This window comes from Rhinopithecus roxellana, chromosome 9, assembly GCF_007565055.1.
Source record: "Rhinopithecus roxellana isolate Shanxi Qingling chromosome 9, ASM756505v1, whole genome shotgun sequence".
NCBI classification, from domain to species: Eukaryota; Metazoa; Chordata; class Mammalia; order Primates; family Cercopithecidae; genus Rhinopithecus; species Rhinopithecus roxellana.
In genome coordinates this window covers 64,496,126-64,520,261 of record NC_044557.1, presented here as the reverse complement: position 1 = coordinate 64,520,261, position 24,136 = coordinate 64,496,126, and the positions used below count along the sequence as shown (strand labels likewise).

The window sequence follows — 24,136 nt, the reverse complement described above, 5'->3', positions numbered from 1 at the left end:
AGGAACTCCACTGCTTACTGGCTATGTGTTGTTAGGCAGATCCAAAACCTAACTGCACTGCACTTCCATTTCTATATCTGTAAAATGTAGATGGTAATCACTTCATCATTTTAATGCACCCATTTAGCAGCATGCCGACAGCATGGAGCTGTGGTTCTCAACCTTGGCTGCACATTGGAATCACCTGGGGACCTCTAAAAACCAATGCTTGAGTCCCACCCTCAGAAATTGGGAATTAATTGGTCTGAGGGGCCTGGGCAATGGAATTTTTAAAAGCTCCCTAAGTGGTCCTATTATACAACCAGACTTGGAACCATTATCCTAGAACACCAGTTCTCAGTGTGTGGTCCCTGGACCAACAGCATCTGTATCACGTGGATCTTATTAGAAATTCAAATTCTCAGGCCCCAAACCTACTGGATCAGCAGCTCTGGGGGAAGTCCGCAGCAATCTCTTTAATACGCCCACCAGGCAAACCTGATGCATGTTCAAGTTTGAGAGCCACTGTCCTAGAACAACAGATAACACTCAGCACAACTGTGATCAGCTCAGCTGTCCTCTCAGATGAGTGGTAACTCTAATACAGGCCAACCTACCTCATGCTGTGACTAGGACCAGCAGGTCAGAAAGAGACCTAATGTCCAACTATATTGAGTTTTAATTTATTTTGCAAACCCTTATATAGACCTTATCCCGAGCCATAAACTGCTATAATTACTTTTTATGTATAACTCTTTTAATTCCAGAAACAACCAAAGCACTGTTGTTATCCACATAGAGAACTGAGACACAGAAAGGTTAAGTCACTTGCTCAAGGTCACACAGTCAGTTAACATCAGAGTCAGTATTTGAACCCACGCAGTCTTTATTCATTGTTTAACAAATAAAATTAGTTTGTTGCTTTAACCACTCGGGAGTGCAGGCCCTCTATCCAAACAAATCCCTCGTAGAAAAAAAAAATTGTAGCCCACCTGCCCATTGAGGGGCTCTGCAGTTTTTTTTCACTTTCCACTTTCTATAACCCTGTCTTTGAGATTTCTTAAGTACCGAAGGCAAATTACTCATTAAAGATTTGCGGTAGGCCGGGCGCGGTGGCTCAAGCCTGTAATCCCAGCACTTTGGGAGGCCGAGACGGGCGGATCACGAGGTCAGGAGATCGAGACCATCCTGGCTAACACGGTGAAACCCCGTCTCTACTAAAAAAAAATACAAAAACTAGCCGGGCGAGGTGGCGGGCGCCTGTAGTCCCAGCTACTCGGGAGGCTGAGGCAGGAGAATGGCGTAAACCCGGGAGGCGGAGCTTGCAGTGAGCTGAGATCTGGCCACTGCACTCCAGTCCGGACGACAGAGCGAGACTCTGCCTCAAAAAAAAAAAAAAAAAAAAAAAAAAAAAAAAAAAAAATTTGCGGTAACCCTAACATCTAAAACGTATTAAGTGTAATACATTTTTTTTTTTTTTTTTTTTTTTTAATGAGACAGAGTCTCGCTCTCTCCCCCAGGCTGGAGTGTGGTGGTATGATCTCGGCTCACTACAACCTCTGCCTCCCAGGTTCAAGCTCAGCCTCCTGAGTAGCTGGGATTAGAGGAGCACACCACCACGTCCGGCTAGTTTTTGTAGTTTTGGTAGAGACGGGTTTCACCATGTTGGCCAGGCTAGTCTTGAACTCCTGGCCTCAAGTGATCCACCGCCTCAGCCTCCCAAAGTGCTGGGATTACAGGAGTGAGCCACTGTGCCAGGCCTCTTTTTTTTTTTTTTCTTGAGACGGAGTATCACTCTGTCACCAGGCTGGAGTGCAGTGGCACAATCTCGGCTCACTGAAACCTCTGCCTTCAGGGTTCAAGCGATTCCCCTGCTCAGCCTTCTGAGTAGCTGGGACCACAGGCGCCAGCCACCATGCTTAGCTAATTTTTTTGTATTTTAGTAGAGACGGTGTTTCACCATGTTGGCCAGGATGGTCTTGATCTCCTGACCTCGTGATCCGCCTGCCGCCTGCCTTGGCCTCCCAAAGTGCTGGGATTACAGGCGTGAACTACTGCGCTCGGCCGCCCAGCCTCTTTTTTAAAGTTTGTGTTTGTGTGGAATGTGCACTAAAGATTTTGGGCAAAGTTAAAAATGGAAAGTTGCATGGCCTTAAGGGGGAAAGAGGCAAGACAGGTAGAGTTAAATGTTACCTGGGTGACAGACATTACAGGGCCCCAAAAGATGCTCAGGACACATCAAACCAGTAGGCGGCGCTCTTCTCAGCCGTAACGAGTGTTTTTACACTCACCCCAAAATAAAGCTTCTACAGAATAAAACTGTTTAAAATAACCATTGCTTATACAAATATAATCTTCCTGTTGCCCTTTCAGTACTATTTTAACCTCTGTGACTTTGTTATTGTTATGGAAATGATTTCCTTTCATTTATATTTCTGACCTCTCTGTTTACTTCACAGCAGAAAGACTATTCTAGTTTTCTATCAAGAAAAAGCAAGATTAAGATAGCTAAAGATGACTGCGTTTTTGGGAACATAAAGGAAGAAGACCTCTGAAGAAAACCCTCATATTTTAAAATATCCTTGGAGGCTATCTCAAGACAGTGAAAGAACTTGGGGATTCAGGTGGGCTACCTACCATCAGTGGAGGAAATTTGACCTCTTCCCATTGGTTTAGCATTAAGATAGACTGTATTCATCAAGATATTATACCACAGCACTCTATGGAAGTCTCAAGATTAGAAAAAAAGGAACCAAGTTATACAGTTAGTTTTTATTTTATTTTTGCACTTCGTCATGACCGTATAGAGTTTGTTTTTAATGTCTCATAAATGACAAGTGGCAAATTCAAATCAACTCATATGAAGCTCATTCTATTTTTTCTCTAAAATACATGTTTATATGGCTTCATGAAGTCTTTTATGTGTTCTGGATTTACATAAATGAAAGTCTCATAAAATATCATAAATGTATTTTGGGTCAATTTCTAAAGATGTCACTCTTCAACGGAGGAAAATATGGCTCTAAGAAGTGGAATCACTGAAAAAGAAACCTGGGTTTCTCTGATCTATCCACACAGAATTAGAGCAAGGAGGTGATGAAATACTGATTTGTTTCCTCACGTCAGTCTGAGCCTACCAGTATGGATGTACTCAAAGTAAAAGGCTGCCCCGTTCTCTGCTTGACCATTGTTATAATTGTATTCTGTCCTTAGAGTACTGAAAGCAGTTCAATAATCAACATGCTATTTGGAATGTTTTAATTTGGAAAGCAATAAGGCCCTGCACCTGATATCAGATACCTTATAAGTCTCTTAGCTTTAAAAATATGTATACTTTCTCACAAGGTTTTTCCTTATCTAGCTTCTTTTCTCTCATGGTAATTAATGTAATTATGTATAGAATTAAGAACACAATAAAGGAGATGATCAGAGGAATCTGTATAGTGTAATTAGAAAAAGTGAAATATTCTAATGTTCTAACTGGGGTGTATACCTAATTATATAATAAATACAAAATAATTCTAGTGAATATAAAATTTGTTGATTAAAATTCCATGAATAATCTTTTTGAAATATAGAATATATTAAAAATTCTATAATATTTATAAACATATGCCTATAGCCGTAACTCCTAGTACTGGAAGTTTTTATTTTTAAATCTTAGGCTGTAGTAGGATGTTTTTGCAGAGACTCACAAACATGTCAAATCATCCTAAGTAAATGTATTAATGGACTAGGATCCTCTTCAGATTAAAATGGAAGTTTATCTACTATTTTGCCAATTTAAGAGTAGTCAAGCTCTATCTCTTTTTAATAGCAAACACCTACACAATGGAAAAGGCTATAAGAGAAAACAAGAATGCAAAGAATTGTATTTGGGATAAGAAGACACATAAATTGAACTGTATATAACTGCTGTCCTTGTAGGCCAAAAATAGTTTTATGTTGACAATTTCACATTTCAACTTGATATATAAGAGAGTGAGTAATCCCAGACAACATGTGGCTTGTATTAAAAGTGTGGTATGTGAGCCGGGCACAGTGGCTCACTCCTGTAATCTCAGCACTTTGGGAGGCCAAGGCGGGAGGATTACTTGAGCCCAGTAGTTCAAGACCAGCCTGGGTAACATGGTGAGACCCAATATCTATTAAAAAACAACAACAACAACAACAACAACATAGTGTGGACCTGCATGTCAAAGGAAGTCGGGGCCATGAGGAAAGCCCCAAGGGGAAGAGGGACTTTGAAGAAAGAGTAGATCCATGTGAGCAAAGGTGGGGGCACCCTAGAGAAAGGGAAGGATAGTTACAGATGGGAGAATAAATGTGTCATTGCAGAAAAAATGAGTAAACCTGCTCTGTGCTAGCGAAGTTTTAGGTTAAGGGAGTAGTTAGGAGATAAAGCTAAGAGGTGGGATGGATCAGAAATATATGCATATCCTAATGCAGCATCTCCACAATATATGTAGAGCAGTTTATCCTTTGAGGATGACAAAAACAAAAGCATTTTATTTAATAGTTTTTTTTCCCAAACATTGAGATTATCATCAGTGTCAGAATATGAGAAGAAAAATACAATTGATGACATGCATTCTACAGTATATAATTATAACATGAAGAATAAAGGAACTAGGGTAGCACCTGATAAACAAAACAAAAATTCAAACAAAATTCAAAACTTATTTTGTAAAATGATACATTTCTTATTAGTTATGTGAGAAAAGAAGGAGCTATTAGCCTTTTTCTGGGATTACTGGGCCTAGTTTTATCTAGGAATTTAGGAGTTTAAATCACTTCTGGATCAAAACACTTGATCATTGCGTAAAAAGTCAGAACTTCAGCTACCAGAGTGAGCTCCCCAGCTGCAGGGACTGGGAGAAGATGGTGAGTGAGACCCCCTCATCACTCTGGGAGGTGAGGACCTCATCCTGCGGCAGTCCCTGCCACCGGCACAGCTGCCCCAGCACTGGAGAAGCCGTCAGCTGGTGCATGGCTTTATCAGGTAGGTGACTGTTGATATCTTTCAGTAACTGCTAATCCTAAGGGGTGTGACATGACTTTGCCGATTACCAGCCTTTGTCCACAGATTCACTCCTCATATCTCTGCAAAAATGGTCCCCAGGCAGCCACATTTTCTCCTGCCGTGTCTATGTCCACCATCACTTCTTTCCACTTCTAGACATTCATATAAGATTTTACTGCTGTTTATACTCCTAAAATAACTAGCATAAGCAATTTGCCCACAGGCAAACACAACTGAGTTTGAAAATTTCACACAAATCATAATGAGAATAACTATTGGACAGAGGTGATTAAATTGTGGTCAGGCCCCACTGAGCCCCCTTGGACCTATGGAGGGAAGCATGTGCAGGTTTGATTGAAGAGCTGACAGCAGACAAACATGCTACAGGGAGTGGCAGTGCCCAGAAGAGTTCCACAATAACATGGAAATGGTTTCTAGGGGATCATGCCACCTGGGGAATGCAAGAAGGAGATACTCATGAGCAGGGAGCCTCTTTGCCCCCAGGACTGACACAAACTGTGAGGTGCTGCTGGTTTCTACAGACACTTGGATGGTGCCCTGTGAACAGCTCTTGACTGACCAACAAGGAGCTGCTCTGTTTACAGAAAGCATTTCCAAAGTGAATGGACAACATCCTCCTGTTTGGAAGGCTGCTGCTTTGATCAAAGAAGGTAAAAACAGATCAGCTCAGTGGGCTGAACTGCATGCTGTTTTTCTTACAGTAATGGAAGAACTGAACAGTAGTAGAAGCCCCCATGTTTGGGTTTTTACTGATTCATGGGCAGTGACCAATGACCTGGCCATACACTCAGGCAAGAGGACAATGGAAATCTGGTCTATTAAAGGAATGTCCATATGGGACATAGTCCTATAGAAATTTGAGGGGTGCATTAAAGGAGAATAAGTCAATGCCCATCAGAAGAACTTCCTCCCCAGGATGGGAAGGTGACTGGAATAGACAAGCAGTTATCTCCGTGTCTGCCCTTGTGGTCACCACCTGGGTCCCTGAAGGGAGTGGATATAGGAATACTGCAGAGTATTCTCTGTACTGCAGAGTACAGAGATGGGCTGAATCGAAACATGTTCATTTTGCATCCTTGCAGGCACAGAATGCCAATAAGAAGAACTGTCCTGTTTGTCAGCAAGAGAGACAGAAACTGCCGATGGCTGTGGGGCAGATTGCCTGGTGGGAAGGCCCTGACCAGAGCTGGCAAGTGAGACTGATGCTGGTAGCCCTGGGGGGCTACAAATGGGTCTTGACAGGAATTAGACACTGACTCTGGACTGGGCTTTGCTTCCTTAGTAGAAGATGAAAATGCTCAGAGCACCATAAAAAAAAAAAAAACAAGAACGGAAGACATGCATGGATTTGTACAGACTACTGTCATTTCTTCAGACCAAGGAACAATGTATAAGCCATAATATCTAATGATGAGCAGAGAGACACCTCCTTAGAGTAATAGTTTAGTAATAGAGAAGTAGAACAAGTATAAAACTTTGGTTGTCTAGAACAGGGAGATAAAGTATGAAGGGCTGGCTTACACGCCTTCACAGGTAGGTGCTCACACTCAACATGAGTGGGACTAAAGGAGTGTCCCCACTAGATTTTTCTGGTTTTTTAATTTTTTTTTTTTTTTTTTTTGGTTGATCTGGGGAAGAGGGGTTGGGGAGGATGCTGATAGCACTATGCAATTCTTGCCAAGAGAGGAGTACACTGGTATAATGACTATAATTTTCTCTTTCTTCCCGAAATAACCTCAATTTTTTTTTTCTCTCCTCTACCTGATGCAATGATCCTAGGACCAGGGCTACAACTACAAGTGCTGGAAGCAAGGATGATTTCTGAGCAAGAAGCTGTAACTACAGTTTTAAAGTTTGTATCTGAATTCCTAACGGGATAATGGGGGCGGATTGTGCCTTCACCTCATCTAAGAAATTGGGATCAAGAGTGAATGCAGCTATGTTCTCTGGTGGCAAAACTAGTTCACTGGTTCTGCACCTGTGTAACCTTACCCTATCTGAATGGCAGTGGACTGAGGAGGAGCTACTTGCTAGACTAGTATTTCTGCCCACAATCTAGACCAGCACAGTGGCAATTCTATGTCCCTTCCAAAGGTGAAAATGTTTGAGTATTAATGGAGAGAAGGAGAAATAGTAGCTGAGAGTAAAGAAAAAAATGGTGATTAGTGGAAAGAAATTCAATATTACATTAACACCTCAAAAGAGTCTCAGAGCAAAAGATGACATGGTGTCTCAGTTCAGTTATTCTAGATGCCTGAAAGGGTGAGGCTATACAGTTGCCAAGACCACTCCTGTTTTTGGCACCTGACAAGATTGAGAGGAAACTTGCAAACCTGAATGACTTCACTCTGGGAGACATTCATACACTATGATGGACTGGACTAATTATTAATTACTACATGGGATTCTAGTAATAAGGCAGTATCTTTTGAATTATATATCCTTTTTTAAAAATTATTTTTCTGGAGACAAGGTCTTGCTATGTTACCTAGGCTGGTCTCAAACTCCTGGGCTGAAGTGATCCTTCTACCTCTGCCTCCCAAAGTGCTGGAATGACAGGCATGAGCCACCATGCCTGACCTCTATATTCTTTTGATGTAAGGGATCTGTGTTTGAAAACCAGGGGGTGGCCTGAGAGTTTAGAGTAATCATTTAATAATAAAGAGGTAGAACAACTAATTAGAGCATTGGTTGTCTAGAACGGGGAGATAAAAGTATGAAGGACTGGCTTACATGCCTTCACAAGTATGTGTTCACACTCAACATGAAGGGACTAAAGGACTGTCCCCATCAGTGGCCGGTGGTGTTATGATATATATATATATATGTTTTCATCCATGGTTCCTCGCTTCTAACTCCTAAAATCCCTGGGATATATATATATGTATATCTTGCACACAATATACAGCTTGCACACATCCCTATATGGACATTTAAGCAAATTTTGCATTAATCATTTCAGTTAGAAATTATCTTAAGATTACCCTCAAAGTAAATTTGAGATGAGGTTGGTGATCCTAATTGTGGAAAAAACAAGTAGGTGCCAACCTTTGGTGGTAAAACAGTGGCAAAATGTTTCTAAAATACCAAACAAAGGAAAACTACAAAAGAAAACTCAGCAATAGAGGCAAGTCTACCTTCTCAGCTGCTGTTTTAGCTGTCCCTTGTTCTGCAGTGTGCATTCAGTGGCCCATCAGGCAGGCTGAGGGGAGTGGCTTGTGTGGACACAGGACTGTGGAAGATGGGAATTCTCTCCTTCACAGGGTGGTCTCCTTCCTGTCACCCACAGTCCAAGAAAAATGTCAAAAAAGTAAGTATGATTTTCTGTTACACAAAAAAAGACATGCTGAGTTAACTTTAAAAAAGTATCGCTAACCAATGATTTCTTACAAGGTGGCTTTTAAGCTTTCTAATTGTATTTTCTCCCCACTTTATTGAGGTATAATTATATTTTGCTCATAAGTTACTTTGTAATAGCTAACAGTTGTATTCTTATGAAGTAAGTTGTTTGTATCACAATTTTAAGAAAAATTAGACAGCTACTGAAAAGTACATGATGTCATTGGTGGGCTTGGGTCTTTGGTCTAGCCCTAGCCCATGTATTTTTCTGTAGGGCAAAGTCTTTAGCTAACCAGATAGCTTTACTTGTGTGATAGCTTGAAAGAAGTTAGACATTCTGTTGATTTAAAGGTGCTGACCTTAGTGATTTTGCACTGCTCCTGCACCAAATGTGGTTTTTTATCCCAGAAATGTGGGAACACACAGTTGGCTGTCCTTCCTAATGGGTTTTCCATCTGTCCACATGAGCTCATATGTATTTGATGGGTTCCAAGTTGCAGCAGTTGTCTGGGTGGAGGCACTCAGAGCAGCAGGCTGAAACTCGTCCTGAGTTGGCTTTGCTGTGGGCATGCATGCTCTTATCCTCACTGGAAACTGGTCCTGGCAGAATTTCTGGGGAGATCCCCTTTGTCATGGTGTCTAGTGTGCAGAGGAAGAGAAGATGGAAATCTACTACTATATTTGGGTCCTGATCAGGGTAAGTACAGAATTTGATTTTCCAGAAAACAAAAATGCTGAGTAAAACAAGTGAAATGGCAGTTATTAAACTTCTTAGGTATATTGTAAAAGTCAGCTACCTGAAGGCAAATTCTGTTCCAAAATCAGCTATTGAATTGATACCTGGGTGTTGCCTCGCAATAGCTGGTAGAGCATCATGCTCTCCAGAGGCAAATTGCCAACAAGTATCCCACTTACGCACAAAGAGAAAGTGATTCCACTACCATGACTTGCATAGCACCACATTAAGGAAGAAAATGGTGGGATGATAAATTAGGGCTTATTTTTAATTATTGACTGGATACAAGTCATAGTGGTTAAACCTAACATTTTTACAGGCAACTGGATTTTTACTAATCATGTAATATAAGTATTAGTTACTCTTTTGCAATTAACTATGGGTTGTTTGTGTCATACATTCATAGATTTTTTTTTAATCCCCCTCCTTTTCCTAACTTCCTCTGTTTTCCCTTTTTCTTTGTCAAAATTAAAACAGGTGACAGGCATGCAGTCCGGGGGTTCACAATGAAGATAGGATGAGGAAATCTTAGCCAGTGAATTCACTGTAGAAAAATCCTAAAACCTTACTGCCCTACTGCAAACCCTTTTTTTATTTTTATTTTTATTTTTTATTATTGTACTTTAAGTTCTAGGGTACATGTGCATAACGTGCAGGTTTGTTACATATGTATACTTGTGCCATGTTGGTGTGCTGCACCCATCATCTCGTCAGCACCCATCAATTCTCATTTATATCAGGTATAACTCCCAATGCAATCCCTCCCCCCTCCCCATGATAGGCCCCAGTGTGTGATGTTCCCCTTCCCGAGTCCAAGTGATCTCATTGTTCAGTTCCCACCTATGAGTGAGAACATGCGGTGTTTGGTTTTCTCTTCTTGTGATAGTTTGCTAAGAATGATGGTTTCCAGCTGCATCCATGTCCCTACAAAGGACACAAACTCATCCTTTTTTATGGCTGCATAGTATTCCATGGTGTATATGTGCCACATTTTCTTAATCCAGTCTGTCACAGATGGACATTTGGGTTGATTCCAAGTCTTTGCTATTGTGAATAGTGCTGCAATAAACATACGTGTGCATGTGTCTTTATAGCAGCATGATTTATAATCCTTTGGGTATATACCCAGTAGTGGGATGGCTGGGTCATATGGTACATCTAGTTCTAGATCCTTGAGGAATTGCCATACTGTTTTCCATAATGGTTGAACTAGTTTACAATCCCACCAACAGTGTAAAAGTGTTCCTATTTCTCCACATCCTCTCCAACACCTGTTGTTTCCTGACTTTTTAATGATTGCTGTTCTAACTGGTGTGAGATGGTATCTCATTGTGGTTTTGATTTGCATTTCTCTGATGGCGAGTGATGATGAGCATTTTTTCATGTGTCTGTTGGCTGTATGAATGTCTTCTTTTGAGAAATGTCTGTTCATATCCTTTGCCCACTTTTTGATGGGTTTATTAACTGGTTATTTTGCTCGTTAGTTGATGCAGTTTCTTCCTAGCCTCGATGGTCTTTACATTTTGGCATGTTTTTGCAATGGCTGGTACCGGTTGTTCCTTTCCATGTTTAGGGCTTCCTTCAGGGTCTCTTGTAAGGCAGGCCTGGTAGTGACAAAATCTCTAAGCATTTGCTTATCTGTAAAGGATTTTATTTCTCCTTCACTTATGAAACTTAGTTTGACTGGATATGAAATTCTGGGTTTAAAATTCTTTTCTTTAAGAACGTTGAATATTGGCCCCCACTCTCTTCTGGCTTGTAGAGTTTCTGCCGAGAGATCTGCTGTTAGTCTGATGGGCTTCCCTTTGTGGGTAACCCGACCTTTCTCTCTGGCTGCCCTTAAGATTCTTTCCTTCATTTCAACTTTGGTGAATCTGGCAATTGTGTGTCTTGGAGTTGCTCTTCTTGAGGAGTATCTTTGTGGCGTTCTCTGTATTTCCTGAATTTGAATGTTGGCCTGCTCTACTAGGTTGGGGAAGTTCTCCTGGATGATATCCTGAAGAGTGTTTTCCAACTTGGTTCCATTTTCCCCCTCACTTTCAGGCACCCCAATCAGACATAGATTTGGTCTTTTTACATAATCCCATACTTCTTGCAGGCTTTGTTCATTTCTTTTTCTTCTTTTTTCTTTTGGTTTCTCTTCTCGCTTCATTTCATTCATTTGATCCTCAATCGCTGATACTCTTTCTTCCAGTTGATCGAGTCGGTTACTGAAGCTTGTGCATTTGTCACGTATTTCTCGTGTCATGGTTTTCATCTCTGTCATTTCGTTTATGACCTTCTCTGCATTAATTAGTCTAGCTGTCAATTCTTCCACTCTTTTTTCAAGATTTTTAGTTTCTTTGCACTGGGTACGTAATTCCTCCTTTAGCTCTGAGAAGTTTGATGGACTGAAGCCTTCTTCTCTCATCTCGTCAAAGTCATTCTCTGACCAGCTTCGATCCGTTGCTGGTGATGGGCTGCGCTCCTTTGCAGGGGGAGATGTGCTCTTATTTTTTGAATTTCCAGCTTTTCTGCCCTGTTTTTTCCCCATCTTTGTGGTTTTATCTGCCTCTGGTCTTTGATGATGGTGACGTACTGATGGGGTTTTGGTATATGTGTCCTTCCTGTTTGATAGTTTTCCTTCTAACAGTCAGGACCCTCAGCTGTAGGTCTGTTGGAGATCGCTTGAGGTCCACTCCAGACCCCGTTTGCCTGGGTATCAGCAGCAGAGGTTGCAGAAGATAGAATATTGCTGAACAGCGAGTGTACCTGTCTGATTCTTACTTTGGAAGCTTCCTCTCAGGGGTGTACTCCACCCTGTGAGGTGTGGGGTGTCAGACTGCCCCTAGTGGGGGATGTCTCCCGGTTAGGCTACTCAGGGGTCAGGGACTCACCTGAGCAGGCAGTCTGTCCCTTCTCAGATCTCAGCCTCTGTGTTGGGAGATCCACTGCTCTCTTCAAAGCTGTCAGACAGAGTCGTTTGCCTCTGCAGAGGTTTCTGCTGCTTTTGTTGTTGTTGTTGTTGTTAACTGTGCCCTGTCCCCAGAGGTGGAGTCTACAGAGACAGGCAGGTTTCCTTGAGCTGCTGTGAGCTCCACCCAGTTCGAGCTTCCCAGCGGCTTTGTTTACCTACTTAAGCCTCAGCAATGGCGGGCGCCCCTCCCCTAGCCTCGCTGCTGCCTTGCGGTTAGATCGCAGACTGCTGTGTTAGCAATGAGGGAGGCTCCGTGGGCGTGGGACCCTCCCGGCCAGGTGTGGGATATATTCTCCTGGTGTGCCCATTTGCTTAAAGCGCAGTATTGGGGTGGGAGTCACCCAATTTTCCAGGTGTTGTGTGTCTCAGTTCCCCTGGCTAGGAAAACGGATTCCCTTCCCCCTTGTGCTTCCCAGGTGAGGCGATGCCTCGCCCTGCTTCAGCTCTCGCTGGTCGGGCTGCAGCAGCTGACCAGCACTGATTGTCCAGCACTCCCTAGTGAGATGACCCCAGTACCTCAGGTGAAAATGCAGAAATCACTGGTCTTCTGTGTCGCTGGTGCTGGGAGTTGGAGACTGTAGCTGTTCCTATTCGGCCATCTTGCTCCACCCTGAAAACATCCCTTTTGAGAACTGGAACAAGACGAGGATGCCCACTCTCACCACTCCTCTTCAACGTAGTACTGGAAGTCCTAAGGAAGGTCCAGTTAAACCGCAGCCTCCTCTCAGTTCTCTCTAAATCCAGCAGGGAGTGTGTGTGTTGTTCCTTCTCCCTGTGCCTTGATCTCAAGAGGTCCCTACTGCAAACCCTTACCTGGGACTTAAAAAATCCTGTTGGGTGACTAACAAAACAAAAACACAAAAAGCAACTAACTCCATTTATTTTGTTAATGTCTCTTGTGACCTGCCAGATAAACATATAAAATTCAGTTTTCAGGTCTCTGAAAAATAAAAGTCAGGCCAGGCATGGTGGCTCATGCCTGTAATCCCAGCACTTTGGGAGGCTGAGGCGGGAGGATCACGAGGTCAGGAGATTGAGACCAACACCATGAAACCCCTTCTATACTAAAAATACAAAAAATTAGCCAGGCATGGTGGTGGGCACCTGTAGTCCCAGCTACTCGGGAGGCTGAGGCAGGAGAATGGCTTGAACCTGGGAGGTGGAGCTTGCAGTGAGCCGAGATCGCACCACTGCACTCCAGCCTGGGCAACAGAGCAAGACTCCATCTCAAAAAATAATAATAAAATAAAATAAAATAATTTGAAGTCATTGTTAAGAGTCTTTTCTCATTCTGTTTGCCTTAAAATAAATGCATAGGCTAAGAGCAATTTGTATTACTTATCTACCTATTTGTTTTTCTTATACAAATGTCAAAAGTTTCCTTTCTTGCTGGTCACAAGTTGCTATAGTTTCAATGTATGTGTCCCTCCAAATTTCATATGTTGGAGCTTAAACCCCAAAGTGATGGTACTAAAAGGTAGGGCCTTTGGGAAAATGACTAAGTTAAGAGGGCCCTCCCTCATGAATGGATTAGTGCTCTTATAAAGGCAGTTGATGGGAACACCCTAGTGCATTTTGCCCTTTCAACTTCTGCCACATGAGGACACAGCAAGAAGGCACCACCTTGGAAGCAGAGAGAAGCCTTCACCAGACACAGAATCTGCTGGTGCCTTGATCTTGGACTTCCCAACCTCCAGAGCTGTGAGAAATCGATTTCTATTCTTTTTAAATTATCCAGTCTGTGGTTATTTTATTATAGCAGCCTAAATGGAATAAGGTAGGAGTGTATGTTCAAAAGATATGTTTGTTCAGTTGTATTTGCAGAAAATAGTTGTCAGAGTATGACTATATCCTCAAAAATCAGAGTAGGATAGCCTCAGGCTTTACCCTGACATTGGCATCACAATTTTGTAAAGGTGGAAATGAAACCACAGGATCAGTGTTCTGAGAGGAGGAGAGCAGAACTGAGGCAAAGTCTAATATAGCTCCTGGCATATGTTTCAAGATTGAGCAGGAGATGTGCTTTGCTTCTGTTTCAGTGATTACCAGGAGTTCGTTTTGAGCTAATGTGAGAGTTAAGATTCCTCTAAGCCTAAGATTTCAGTTCAGTTTAAGTCTCTGGGGTAAGTTAAGTTCCATTTTAGGGTTGAAGTGAATCTTTTAACAACACAGATTGCTGGAATCCTCAAATCTCCTCATTATCTGAACTGAATGGTTATCCCAGAGACTTATGGGACCCATATGATCCCTTAACTTTACCTTTGCCCAGACTTAACAAGCCATGAACTATCCTGGTCTCAAAAGAGTTGAAATATTACAAGATTAGAAAGGAAACTAGGGTCAGGAAGGAACTGGAGGAAAGGTAAGATGAGCCTGGACCATGAGCTTTTCTAGTATTATCTTCTGTTACTTTTCCTTGCCTGCTTCTAAGCAAATTTATCAAACCATTTGCTATGATTTGAATATGTTCCTCAGAAAGCATGTGTTGGAAACTTAATTTCCAAAGCATCAGGGCTAGGGGGTGTATAGGACATGAGAGCTCCACCCTCACTTCATGGATGGATTAATGCAGCTTATAAAAGGGCTTGAGTCTTCAAGGTCAATCTCTTGCTCTCTCTTTCACCCTCTGGCCTTCCATCATGGGATGACACAGCAAGAAGGTCCTCCCCAGATGCTGGCCAGCATCTTGATATTGGACTTCCTAGCCTCCAGAATTGTATATAAAAAAGGTATCTTTTCTTTATAAATTACCCAGTCTTGAGTATTCTGTTATAGAAACACAAAATGGACTAAGACACCTATTGACTTCCAGAATTTCTGGTGCTTGTTCTGAAGTGTAAAATAAATGACCAAATACGTGGGCATCATCACTTCTTACACACTTTGGAGTTTTCATTGACTTTTTCAATGATATTCAACAGTGCTCTTTGGTATCATTTTTAGGAACTTTGGAATCCAAGTTCTCATATTCTAAATCCCGAGTAAGATACAGTGTTCTGCTCTCATCCTCAGTTTCACTTTCCATGGTTTTTGTTGCCAGTGGTCAACTGTGGTCTGAAACTAGGTAAATACACTACAATAAGATCTTCTGAGAGAGAAAGAGATTATACTCATATAACTTTTATTACAGTGTATTGTTATAATTGTTCATTAATTTTTTACTGTGCCTAATTTATAAATTAAATTTTATCATAGGTATGTATGTACAAGAAAAAACATGGTACATGTAGTATTTGATACTACCTATGGCTTCAGGTATCCACTGGGGGTCTTGGAACTTATCCTCCATAGGTAAGCGGGGACTACTGTACTACTTTAAAATGCCTGATAGTCGTATCTCACTACTCAGTTTGAGATCTGGTGGCCACAAGCATAACTTCCCACCAAAAATCCCCTGTAACCCAGGTGCCCAGAAATGACAGAATCTAGATAGTCCAACTTAGGCATAATGATGGTATGGAAACTACTCATGGACTCCTAGCCTAGGGAGGAAACTCAGAAGTGACGCATAAAATATTTCTATGATTATCTGCTTGAAAAACTTAAGTGTTTAAGTTCCACAAAAGATGAGAGGCATGACAGTGCAGTGGAAGATGACCCCTCTGATCTTAACTCTACGCTTGCTTCTGCCTCTAGTTACCAATGTACATTTAGGCAAGTTACCTAACTTACATGGTACTCAGTTTTCTCATCTGCAGAATTAGTTGTAAGAGTCTACATGTGTGTTAGATTATTTTTGTGTTATGTCAATTTGGCTAAGTTGGGAACTACATTTTTCCAGAATCCCCTCTCCTATATGGTTCCAGTTTAGATTTAGCCCAAAGAGGACTTTGCATGAAAGTTGGGAGACAATAAGGGAATGGCTGATACCCTCTGAAGGTCTTTTTACAATCACATAGGATGACGTGCAGAGGAAGAGGTGCCTGGCAGTCTCCAGCTTGCTCTTGACACCCTCCAGTCCATATTCAGCTCTTCCTGACTGCTGGCCCTTCAGACCACCAGAACCCCAGGCCCACCACCAGATGCTTGGTGGAGGCCTCTCAGAAGCAGTAGCTACACAGAGGCAACAGCATCCACAGACCATTCCACCAGCTTCCTCTTAGTGGCTCCACATCAGTAGGGACCCAAGCCATGCTTGGCTTCCCAGAATCATCAGACTAGTTTGTGATTTTTTTATCTGATCCTTGAAAAATCCCTCCCAAACCTTCACTTTCTGCACCCCTGCTGCTGCTGTGTAAGGTGGAATTCCTGGAATAAATCTGTTATCCCATAACACAGTAGTTCTGCTTCCCTGACTGACACCAGCATTTCACTGACCACCTTTACAGGCCTTACACAGCATTTGCTTAAACTTTTGCAAAAGGTATTTCCTTACAATCAATTCCTTAATTTTTAGAAGGGAATATTAATCAGGGAGAGGGGATTCTGGGGAATGTAGTTTCCAACTTAGTCAAACTGATATAAAACAAAAATAATCCAGCACACATATAGGCTCTTACAACTAATTTTGTGGATGAGAAAACTGAGCACAATATGTTAGGTAACTTGCCTAAATTACATCCCATCACATTATTTCGCTGTGTGTGTGTGTGTGTGTGTGTGTGTGTGTGTGTGACAATCTGTGTGGTTCTGGCATGTGTAGGTAAGTGGAAAGAGAAATGACAGGTGCATGTTATGGCAAGGAGCTGAGATCTCTTTTTTTTCTTTCCAAGGGTCCAACTGTTATCTTAGTAATTTCAGAAACTCAAGGACATCTAAGATGTTTACGTTGCAATTAAGAAACGAGATCCCTTTCTGAAAGTTTTGCTTAAATATTTTTTAGTTGTGCCAGTTGCTCTAGGAAAATATTATTCTCCTGGGCTTCAAATGTTTTCTCTAACAGTTTCGCAAATATGTCCGGCACAAAAAACACTTTGTTTTTTTTTTTTTTTTTTTTCTGGTTGTTTAAATGTTTAAAATTGTTGGGGAACTGAAATGACCCTAACTTTGGTGTAGATAAACATGTGCTACTTGTCTCCTCTCCTGTGGCTTACTCATTCCATTGTTATGCCTCAGAACTCAGTGTTGTGGAAAACACCTGATTCGTGCTAGCCAGGCTTGAGAGATGGGGGAACCCATGGAAGCAACACCTGTCAGGAGCATGTCTCCCTCTCATGGTCATTCATCAGTACTACAGAAACCAAAAGCATCCTGGAACAGGAAAGTAGAGCTCAAAACCCCTTACTTCGTAGGTGCGGTGTATTTTTTTCAAACACCTCCCCATTCTGACCATATCTCCTTTCTACAGAGACAACTAGTTACTTTGGAATAGTTGCTAGATTACTTTCTGTCTCTTGATGAGCATTCAAGTATAATATTTTTGAAAGTCTGTCTGCATTTTTTAAGACTGGATAGGAACTTATGTCACAAATATAGCCAAAACCCTTCTTATCTCTAATCAGAAAACTTTCTAAATGAAAACCCTACCCAAAGCAAATATTTCCTTTCACTTATTCGTTCATTCACTCATTTGTATCTAATACAGCGATTCTCAACTCAGTCCTGGCTGCACGTTAGAGTCCCCTGAGCAGCTTTAAAAAATGCAGATATCTGGGCCGTACTTCCAAACAATTCTAACTTGATCTTGGCTAGGGCCCAGGCACTGTTTTTTTTTTTGTTTTTGTTTTTGTTTTTTGAGACAGAGTCTCGCCCTGTCACCCAGGCTGGAGTGCAATGGTGCGATCTTGGCTCACTGCAACCTCCAGCTCCCAGGTTCAAGCAAGTCTCTGCCTCAGCCTCCCAAGTAGCTGGGATTACAGGAGCCCACCACCACGCCCGAATAAGTTTGTATCTTTAGTAGAGACGGGGTTTCACTATCTTGGCCAGGCTGCTCTTGGACTCCTGATCTCATGATCCGCCCGCCTCGGCCTCACAAAGTGCTGGGATTACAGGCATGAGATGCCTTGCCCGGCTGGCATTGGTATTTTTTAAGCTGTTGCATGATTGTAACATGCTGCCAGGTTGAAAACTACTAAGCTAATATTCCTGAACACGTCTGATCTGCCAGTCACTGTGGTGGTGCTAAGGATTCAGTGGTAGAGATACTGCCACAGAAGGTGACAGCTTTCTGCTATCACCATTCACAGGCCACACACACCATCTCCTCTGTCTAGAATACCTCCCTGTTCATTACATAATTAATTCCTCATGCTTCGCATCTTAGATTAAATATCACTTATTTAAAGACATTGTTGCCCTTCTATCTAAATTAACTCCCATATTGTTTGCCCTCATGGAATCTTTTCTCTTTCCCTTCATGACATTTATCCCGGTTGTAATTCCAGGTATTCCCCTGCCATCGGAACTCTCACAATCAAAACTCAGGACCAAATAGATTTTGGTAATTCTGGCTAACATCAGACTGACTAGAGGCATTTTTGGGATCCAGCTAAGCAGAAATGCAGTTGGGGGTACTTCGGTTTGCATTTAACGGGACATGTTCATGTGGTTCGTGGTCACTTCCATGCAGATTTGGTAAGAAGAGCCAGACTTACCTGAAGAGAATGAAGTTTAAACTTCAGGGCTCTTGTGGTAGGCTGGATAACAGTTCCTCAGAGATGTCCACATCCTAATCCTAATCCCCAGAATCTATGAATATGTTGCTTTGCATGGTAAAAAGGGCTTTGCAAATGTGATTAAGTGAAAGATCTTGAGATGGGGAGATTATTCTGGATTATCCAAGTGTGCCCAGTATAATCACAAGGGTCCTTACAAGGAGGCAGGAGAATCATAGAGGAAATGCAAGGACAGAAGCAGAAGTCAGAGGGGAGAAAAGATGCTACACTGCTAGCTTCGAGGATGGAAAAAGGAGCCATGAGCCAGGAGATGTAGGTGGCTTCTAGGAGCTGGAGAAGGCATGGCAACCAACTCTCCAGAGAATCTCCAGAAGGAAAGCAGTTCCCGCACTTTGATTTTAGCTCACTGAAACTGATATTGGACTTCTGACCTCTTGAACTGTAAGATAATTCTTGTTTTAAATTATTAAATTTAGGAGAATTTGTTACAGTGACAATAGGAAGCCAATATACAGCCCTCCCTTGTTCAGGCCCCTTCCAAGACCCTGGGAAGCAGTCTGGAAATGTGTTGACATGATTATATGTTTTTGTAAAGCTTGCAAAATTAAAATACTTTACCTACAATTGATTAAGATTTCTCTCTTTCCACTCAGACTTCCTGAGTATTCTTCTACTGGCTAACATTGGAGTGACTAGAGGCATTTTTGGGATCCAGTTAAGCAGAAATGCAGTTGGGGGTACTTCGGTTTGCATTTAATGGGACATGTTCATGTGATTCATGGTCACTTCCATGCAGCATTAAGTTATTGCTGGAGTGTAGCAATGGCTTCTATGAACGCTCCTGTATTAGTCCATTCTCACACTGCTATGAAGAAATACCTAAGACTGAGTAATTTATAAGAAAAGAGATGTAATTGACTCACAGTTGAATCACAGTTCTGTATGGCTGGGGCAGCCTTAGGAAACTTACAATCATGGCAGAAGGCATTTCTTGACAGGCTGGTAGGAGACAGAATGAGTGCTGAGCAAAAGGAGAAGCCCCTTATAAAACCATCAGATCTCATGAGAACTCACTCGCTCTCATGAGAATAGCATAGGGGAAACTGCCTCCATGATTCAGTTATCTCCACCTGGTCCTGCCCTTGACCTATGGGTATTATTATAATTCAAGATGAGATTTTGGGCAGGGACACAGCCAAACCATATCAGCTCCCAACAGCCACTGTGTCAAAGTGCCCAGGTGTGGTACAATGAAGGAGTCATAGAATATGTGCAGCATGCAGTTCACTTCTTTAATCCCATCAGAGAAAAAGCTGTCTTCACCATCCCTAAATTTTTTCATATCAATCGAAAGCAGTAATTCATGAAGAGGAAGAGATAAATTTGAATAGAAGTAAAAGGAGAGGCTCTCAGATTGTTGGATGAGTCAACTAATGAAGAGTAAATCTTAAGAATACATTGGGAAAAGCTTTAATTTCCTTGCTAATTTGGCATAATTTGTAGGCATCAGTGGAGATATTACAAACTCAATACATGACCACAAGGAGGACATCAATAACGAACTGATTAATAAATGTCATCAATTTAACAAGTAATATTGCTGATTAGTCATAGCACAATAAAATGTGAAATGCCCTGAGATCTTAAAACTTTTTTTTTTTTTTGAGATGGAGTCTTGTTCTGTTACCTAGGCTGGAGTGCAGTGGTGAGATCTCGGCTCATTGTGAGCCTTTTGGGATTCAAGGATTCTTGTGCCTCAGCCTCCTGAGTAGCTGGGATTACAGGTGTGCAACACCATGCCTGGCTAATTTTTGTATTTTTAGTAGAACCGGGGTTTCACCATGTTGGCCAGGCTGGTCTCCAACTCCTGACCTCAAATGATCTGCCCACCCCAGCATCCCAAAGTGCTGGGATTACAGGTGTGAGCCACTGTGCATGGCCAGATCTTATAATTCTTATATGAAAGAAATTTAATAGTGATTTCCTCAAATATGACAATAGTCCTAAACCTTTACATGACATTTTCAAGAACAAGTTATTGGACGGGGTAGATGGTCCTTGAATGAATGAACCATGAGATGCCCTAGAGCAGGTGTGTCCAATCTTTTGGCTTCCCTGGGCCACATTGGAAGAAGAATTGTCTTGGGCCACACATAAAATACACTAACACCAGCAATTGTTGATGAGCTAAAAAAAATTGCAAAAAAAAAAAAAAAAAAAAAAACCCTCATAATGTTTTAAGAAAGTTTACGAATTTGTGTTGGGCTGCATTCTAAACTGTCTTGGCTGCATGCAGCCTGCAGGTGTGGGCCACGGGTTGGACAAGTTTGCCATAGAGGGTGGCTTGGTTGGATGAGGGTGCTAGAAATCAGAGGACGGTCACTGTGCAGTGGGAGTTGTCTTGGCTGTAGGACTGGAGTTGGTAAACTTAAAAAAAGAAAAAATTAGTTTTGCATGAAAGAATGTTTCCAGCATATGAATGTCCCACCATGCTTTTAGTTAGTCTTGACTGTACATGTTGCAATAAACCAAGGAACCCTACAAAGTAGGATGGAAGGATTAAAACCGAATCGCTTGAACTCAGAAGGCGGAGTTTGGAGTATGCAGTGAGCCGTGGTTACGCAACTGCACTTCAGCCTGGGCGACAGAGTGAGACTCCGTCTAAAAAAAAAAAAATTCAAACTGCTTTTGAAAAAAATTAAAATGCAGGGTTATATTTTAGAAATAGCGCAGCCAATCACTAGTGGCTATTCCTGATAAGTCAATTTGGGGTCTATAGAAGACCTGCCTAGCGGCCAGCAACTATTAATTGATGCTTACTAATAGCACCTAATGAAACTGCCCTTGCCTTTGAAGCCCCCATTTAGCTAAGGGGATTGGATGTGAATTTAGAATAGGACATGAAAAGTGCAAAATGTTCCCGGACTCAGATCGGATAAACCTCTTCTCTTCTAGGCTGTCTTTCTCTTCTGAAGCCACAGTTTTGATGCTTTCCCTAATTCAGAGCAAACTTTCCCAGAGTCTCTGACTCAGAGCAGCCCGAGCCACCGTGAGGACAGCCCACCTGCAGGGGGCGCGCCGGGGGCTGCAGCGCGAGACCGCTCTGGCCCAGCTGGGACTCCGACTGCCCCCGTCTGGCCCCTCCCCTTCGCCCGTCAGCACCGCTGGGAAGCTGCTGCTGTTGCCGCTGCTCGTTGGAGTCGCAGGTAACTGGCCCGGGGCCCATGGGCAGAGCCTGGGCGAGAGCCACTTGATACCTCTTGCACCGTCCCTGTGGCACTGGAGGTCCAGTAGGCCTGGCTGAGGGCCCTGAGGGGCGAGGGTGCCCCGGCTCCCCGCACCTTCCGCGGCGACTGGAGGGAGCCGGGCCGAGGAAGCGACCGCGGGTCCGTGATGGCTTCTTCGCGGTCTGTGTGTTCAAGAGGGCCGGGAGGAGGCCTGCGAGGGTTCTCGTTTGCGCTTGCGGGTTAGGGCTGTGGTACGGGGAACGCCTCGGCGGCGAGGGCAGCGCTGGCTCGCGGTTAATCTGGGAGTGAGCGCGGAAGCCCCGTTGCAAGTCCAGCCGCTCGGCCGGGGCGAGACGGTGCTTTCGCGGCGTGTGCTTGGAGAAGCGCACAGTTCAGGCGCCGGGAGAAGCTGTTGGGGTATGAGTGAGCTCTCCAGAATGGCACATTTAACACGGGGTGCCCGTGTTAAAAGGCAGGATTTGCACACCTTCCACTTAGGGCTCGGGTAATCGCAAACGTCCTTTCTGAATTGGCGTGCAATGCTAAAAAGCAGATCGTTCTCTCTCAAAAGTACCTCAAGAAAAAAACATCTGTTTTTTAAAACGTTCCACGGTATTCGGAATTGGCTACAGAACGTAATAAAGTAAAAATATGCCATTGAATATTAACACTTCTCAATCTTTAAAAAATGACGGTGGATACTTAGGAGCCTCTTAAAGAGCTGTAATGTGAGTGGTGTGGGGATTGTTTTTATGCTCTAGTAATAGATATTTTCGGTGCTTATTTTATGTCAGACACGGTGCCATTGCTTTAAATACCTAGTACCTTTAATCCTTGAAGCAACCCTATCAGGTACCATTTCCATTATATAGATAAGGAAACTGAGGCACCGAGAGTCTGACTTGTCCAAGGTCAGACAGCTAGCAAAGGCTGAGCGAGATTTGGTCTCATCTTCCTTACCTCAGTATCCCTGCGTCTGTTATCTAGCCAAACATGTAGTGCTAAGAGTTTTATCAATTAGATTTGTAGCCTGAACAGTTTTCTCTCAGGCTTAGTTTTCATGGCTATATGCAGGAGTCCTATATGAACTCCTTTTTAGTTTAAAAGGAGTTTAATAAGAAAAATGTTAGCTCATTAAGGACTATAGAGATGATAAAGTTAAACTTGGACTGGGGTTCTCACTGTGCCAGTACAATTTGATTTGAAATCGAGATGGATTTGTTTGGTTGTTAACACACTTTATTACATTTCTTCATTATTTATGTTTCCATGCCATTTTTAATGAGTTCACTTTGCCTTTGCAATATTATGATAGCAGTACCAGAGGGAAATCAAATATTTTTTGATGATAGTAAGTTAATATTTTACAGAATACAGGAAGGGCATTGGAGAGAGGCTGTGAAGTCATAAGGAATTTTTGGCATGTTATTTAGAGTAAATTGTGTTACTATGGAAAACAAGGGATTCTCACAGTTCTTTGTCAAAAGGGAAATTGTATTTCCCATTGTGGAAAGAAGTTGGGCTTTATAGTCCCAAACTTCTTAGCCTTACCTATTATAGATTTAAGAATTTGCATATTCGGCATCCATATAGCAAGCATATATTGAGTGCCTTCTATGGCCAGGCTCTGTTCTAAGCACTTGGGATGTGAGAGTGAACAAATGAAGTCCTTGTCTTCCAGAAGCTAACATGTCACTGGGGGAAGGTGGGGTTGGGGACAATAAACAGAATTTGTGAAAGTTAATGTATCTGCAGTCAGATGGTAACAGTTACTAAGAAGAAAAATAAAGTAGCAAAGGGGGGATAGGAAGCACCAAGGAAGGAACAGGTGCAGTTTCAAAATAAGGACCGGTGCCATGGAAAAGACTCAAGCAAAACTGAAGGCATCGGGGACCACCGTGCAGCTGTCTAGGGAAAGAGCATACCAAGCAAGGGCAAAAGCCCAGAACCCGTCAGTCTCGTTGGAGGAACAGCAAGGGAGGAACAGCAAGGGGGCCAGTAGAGTTGAGCACCTGAAGGGAAGGAGGGTGAGACAAGGTCAGAGAGCTAATGGGCCCGGGTAAGGACTTTTGCTTTTACTTTGAGTGAGAAGGGAGGTGGTTGGAGGGTTTTGAGCAGAGTAGTGAGGGGATTTTTAAAGGATCATTCTGGCTGCTGTGTTCAGAGTTGACTGTAAGGGCAAAGATGGAAGCAGGGCAACCTGTTAGGTTGATGCAGTAATGGAAGCCAGAGAGAATGGTGGCTTAGACCAGGTGGGTAGTAAGAAAGGCAGTAAGAAGCCGTCGTATTCTGAATATTGCT

At 42.5% G+C, this 24,136-nt stretch overlaps 2 protein-coding genes across 2 annotated transcripts in view; both read left to right on the top strand.

Moving 5' to 3' along the window:
* SNX31 (sorting nexin 31) overlaps nucleotides 1–3,515 on the top strand; it is a 78,643-nt gene extending 75,128 nt beyond the window's left edge. Inside the window, exon 14 of the mRNA XM_010374171.2 lies at nucleotides 2,439–3,515. Within this exon, the coding sequence (XP_010372473.1) occupies nucleotides 2,439–2,534 (96 nt within the window). The 3' untranslated portion in view covers nucleotides 2,535–3,515. The remainder of the gene's footprint in view (nucleotides 1–2,438) is intronic.
* Nucleotides 3,516–21,746: 18,231 nt separating this feature from the next.
* ANKRD46 (ankyrin repeat domain 46) overlaps nucleotides 21,747–24,136 on the top strand; it is a 42,250-nt gene continuing 39,860 nt past the window's right edge. Inside the window, exon 1 of the mRNA XM_010374170.2 lies at nucleotides 21,747–21,814. The gene's annotated coding sequence lies outside the window, so the exon portion shown is untranslated. The remainder of the gene's footprint in view (nucleotides 21,815–24,136) is intronic.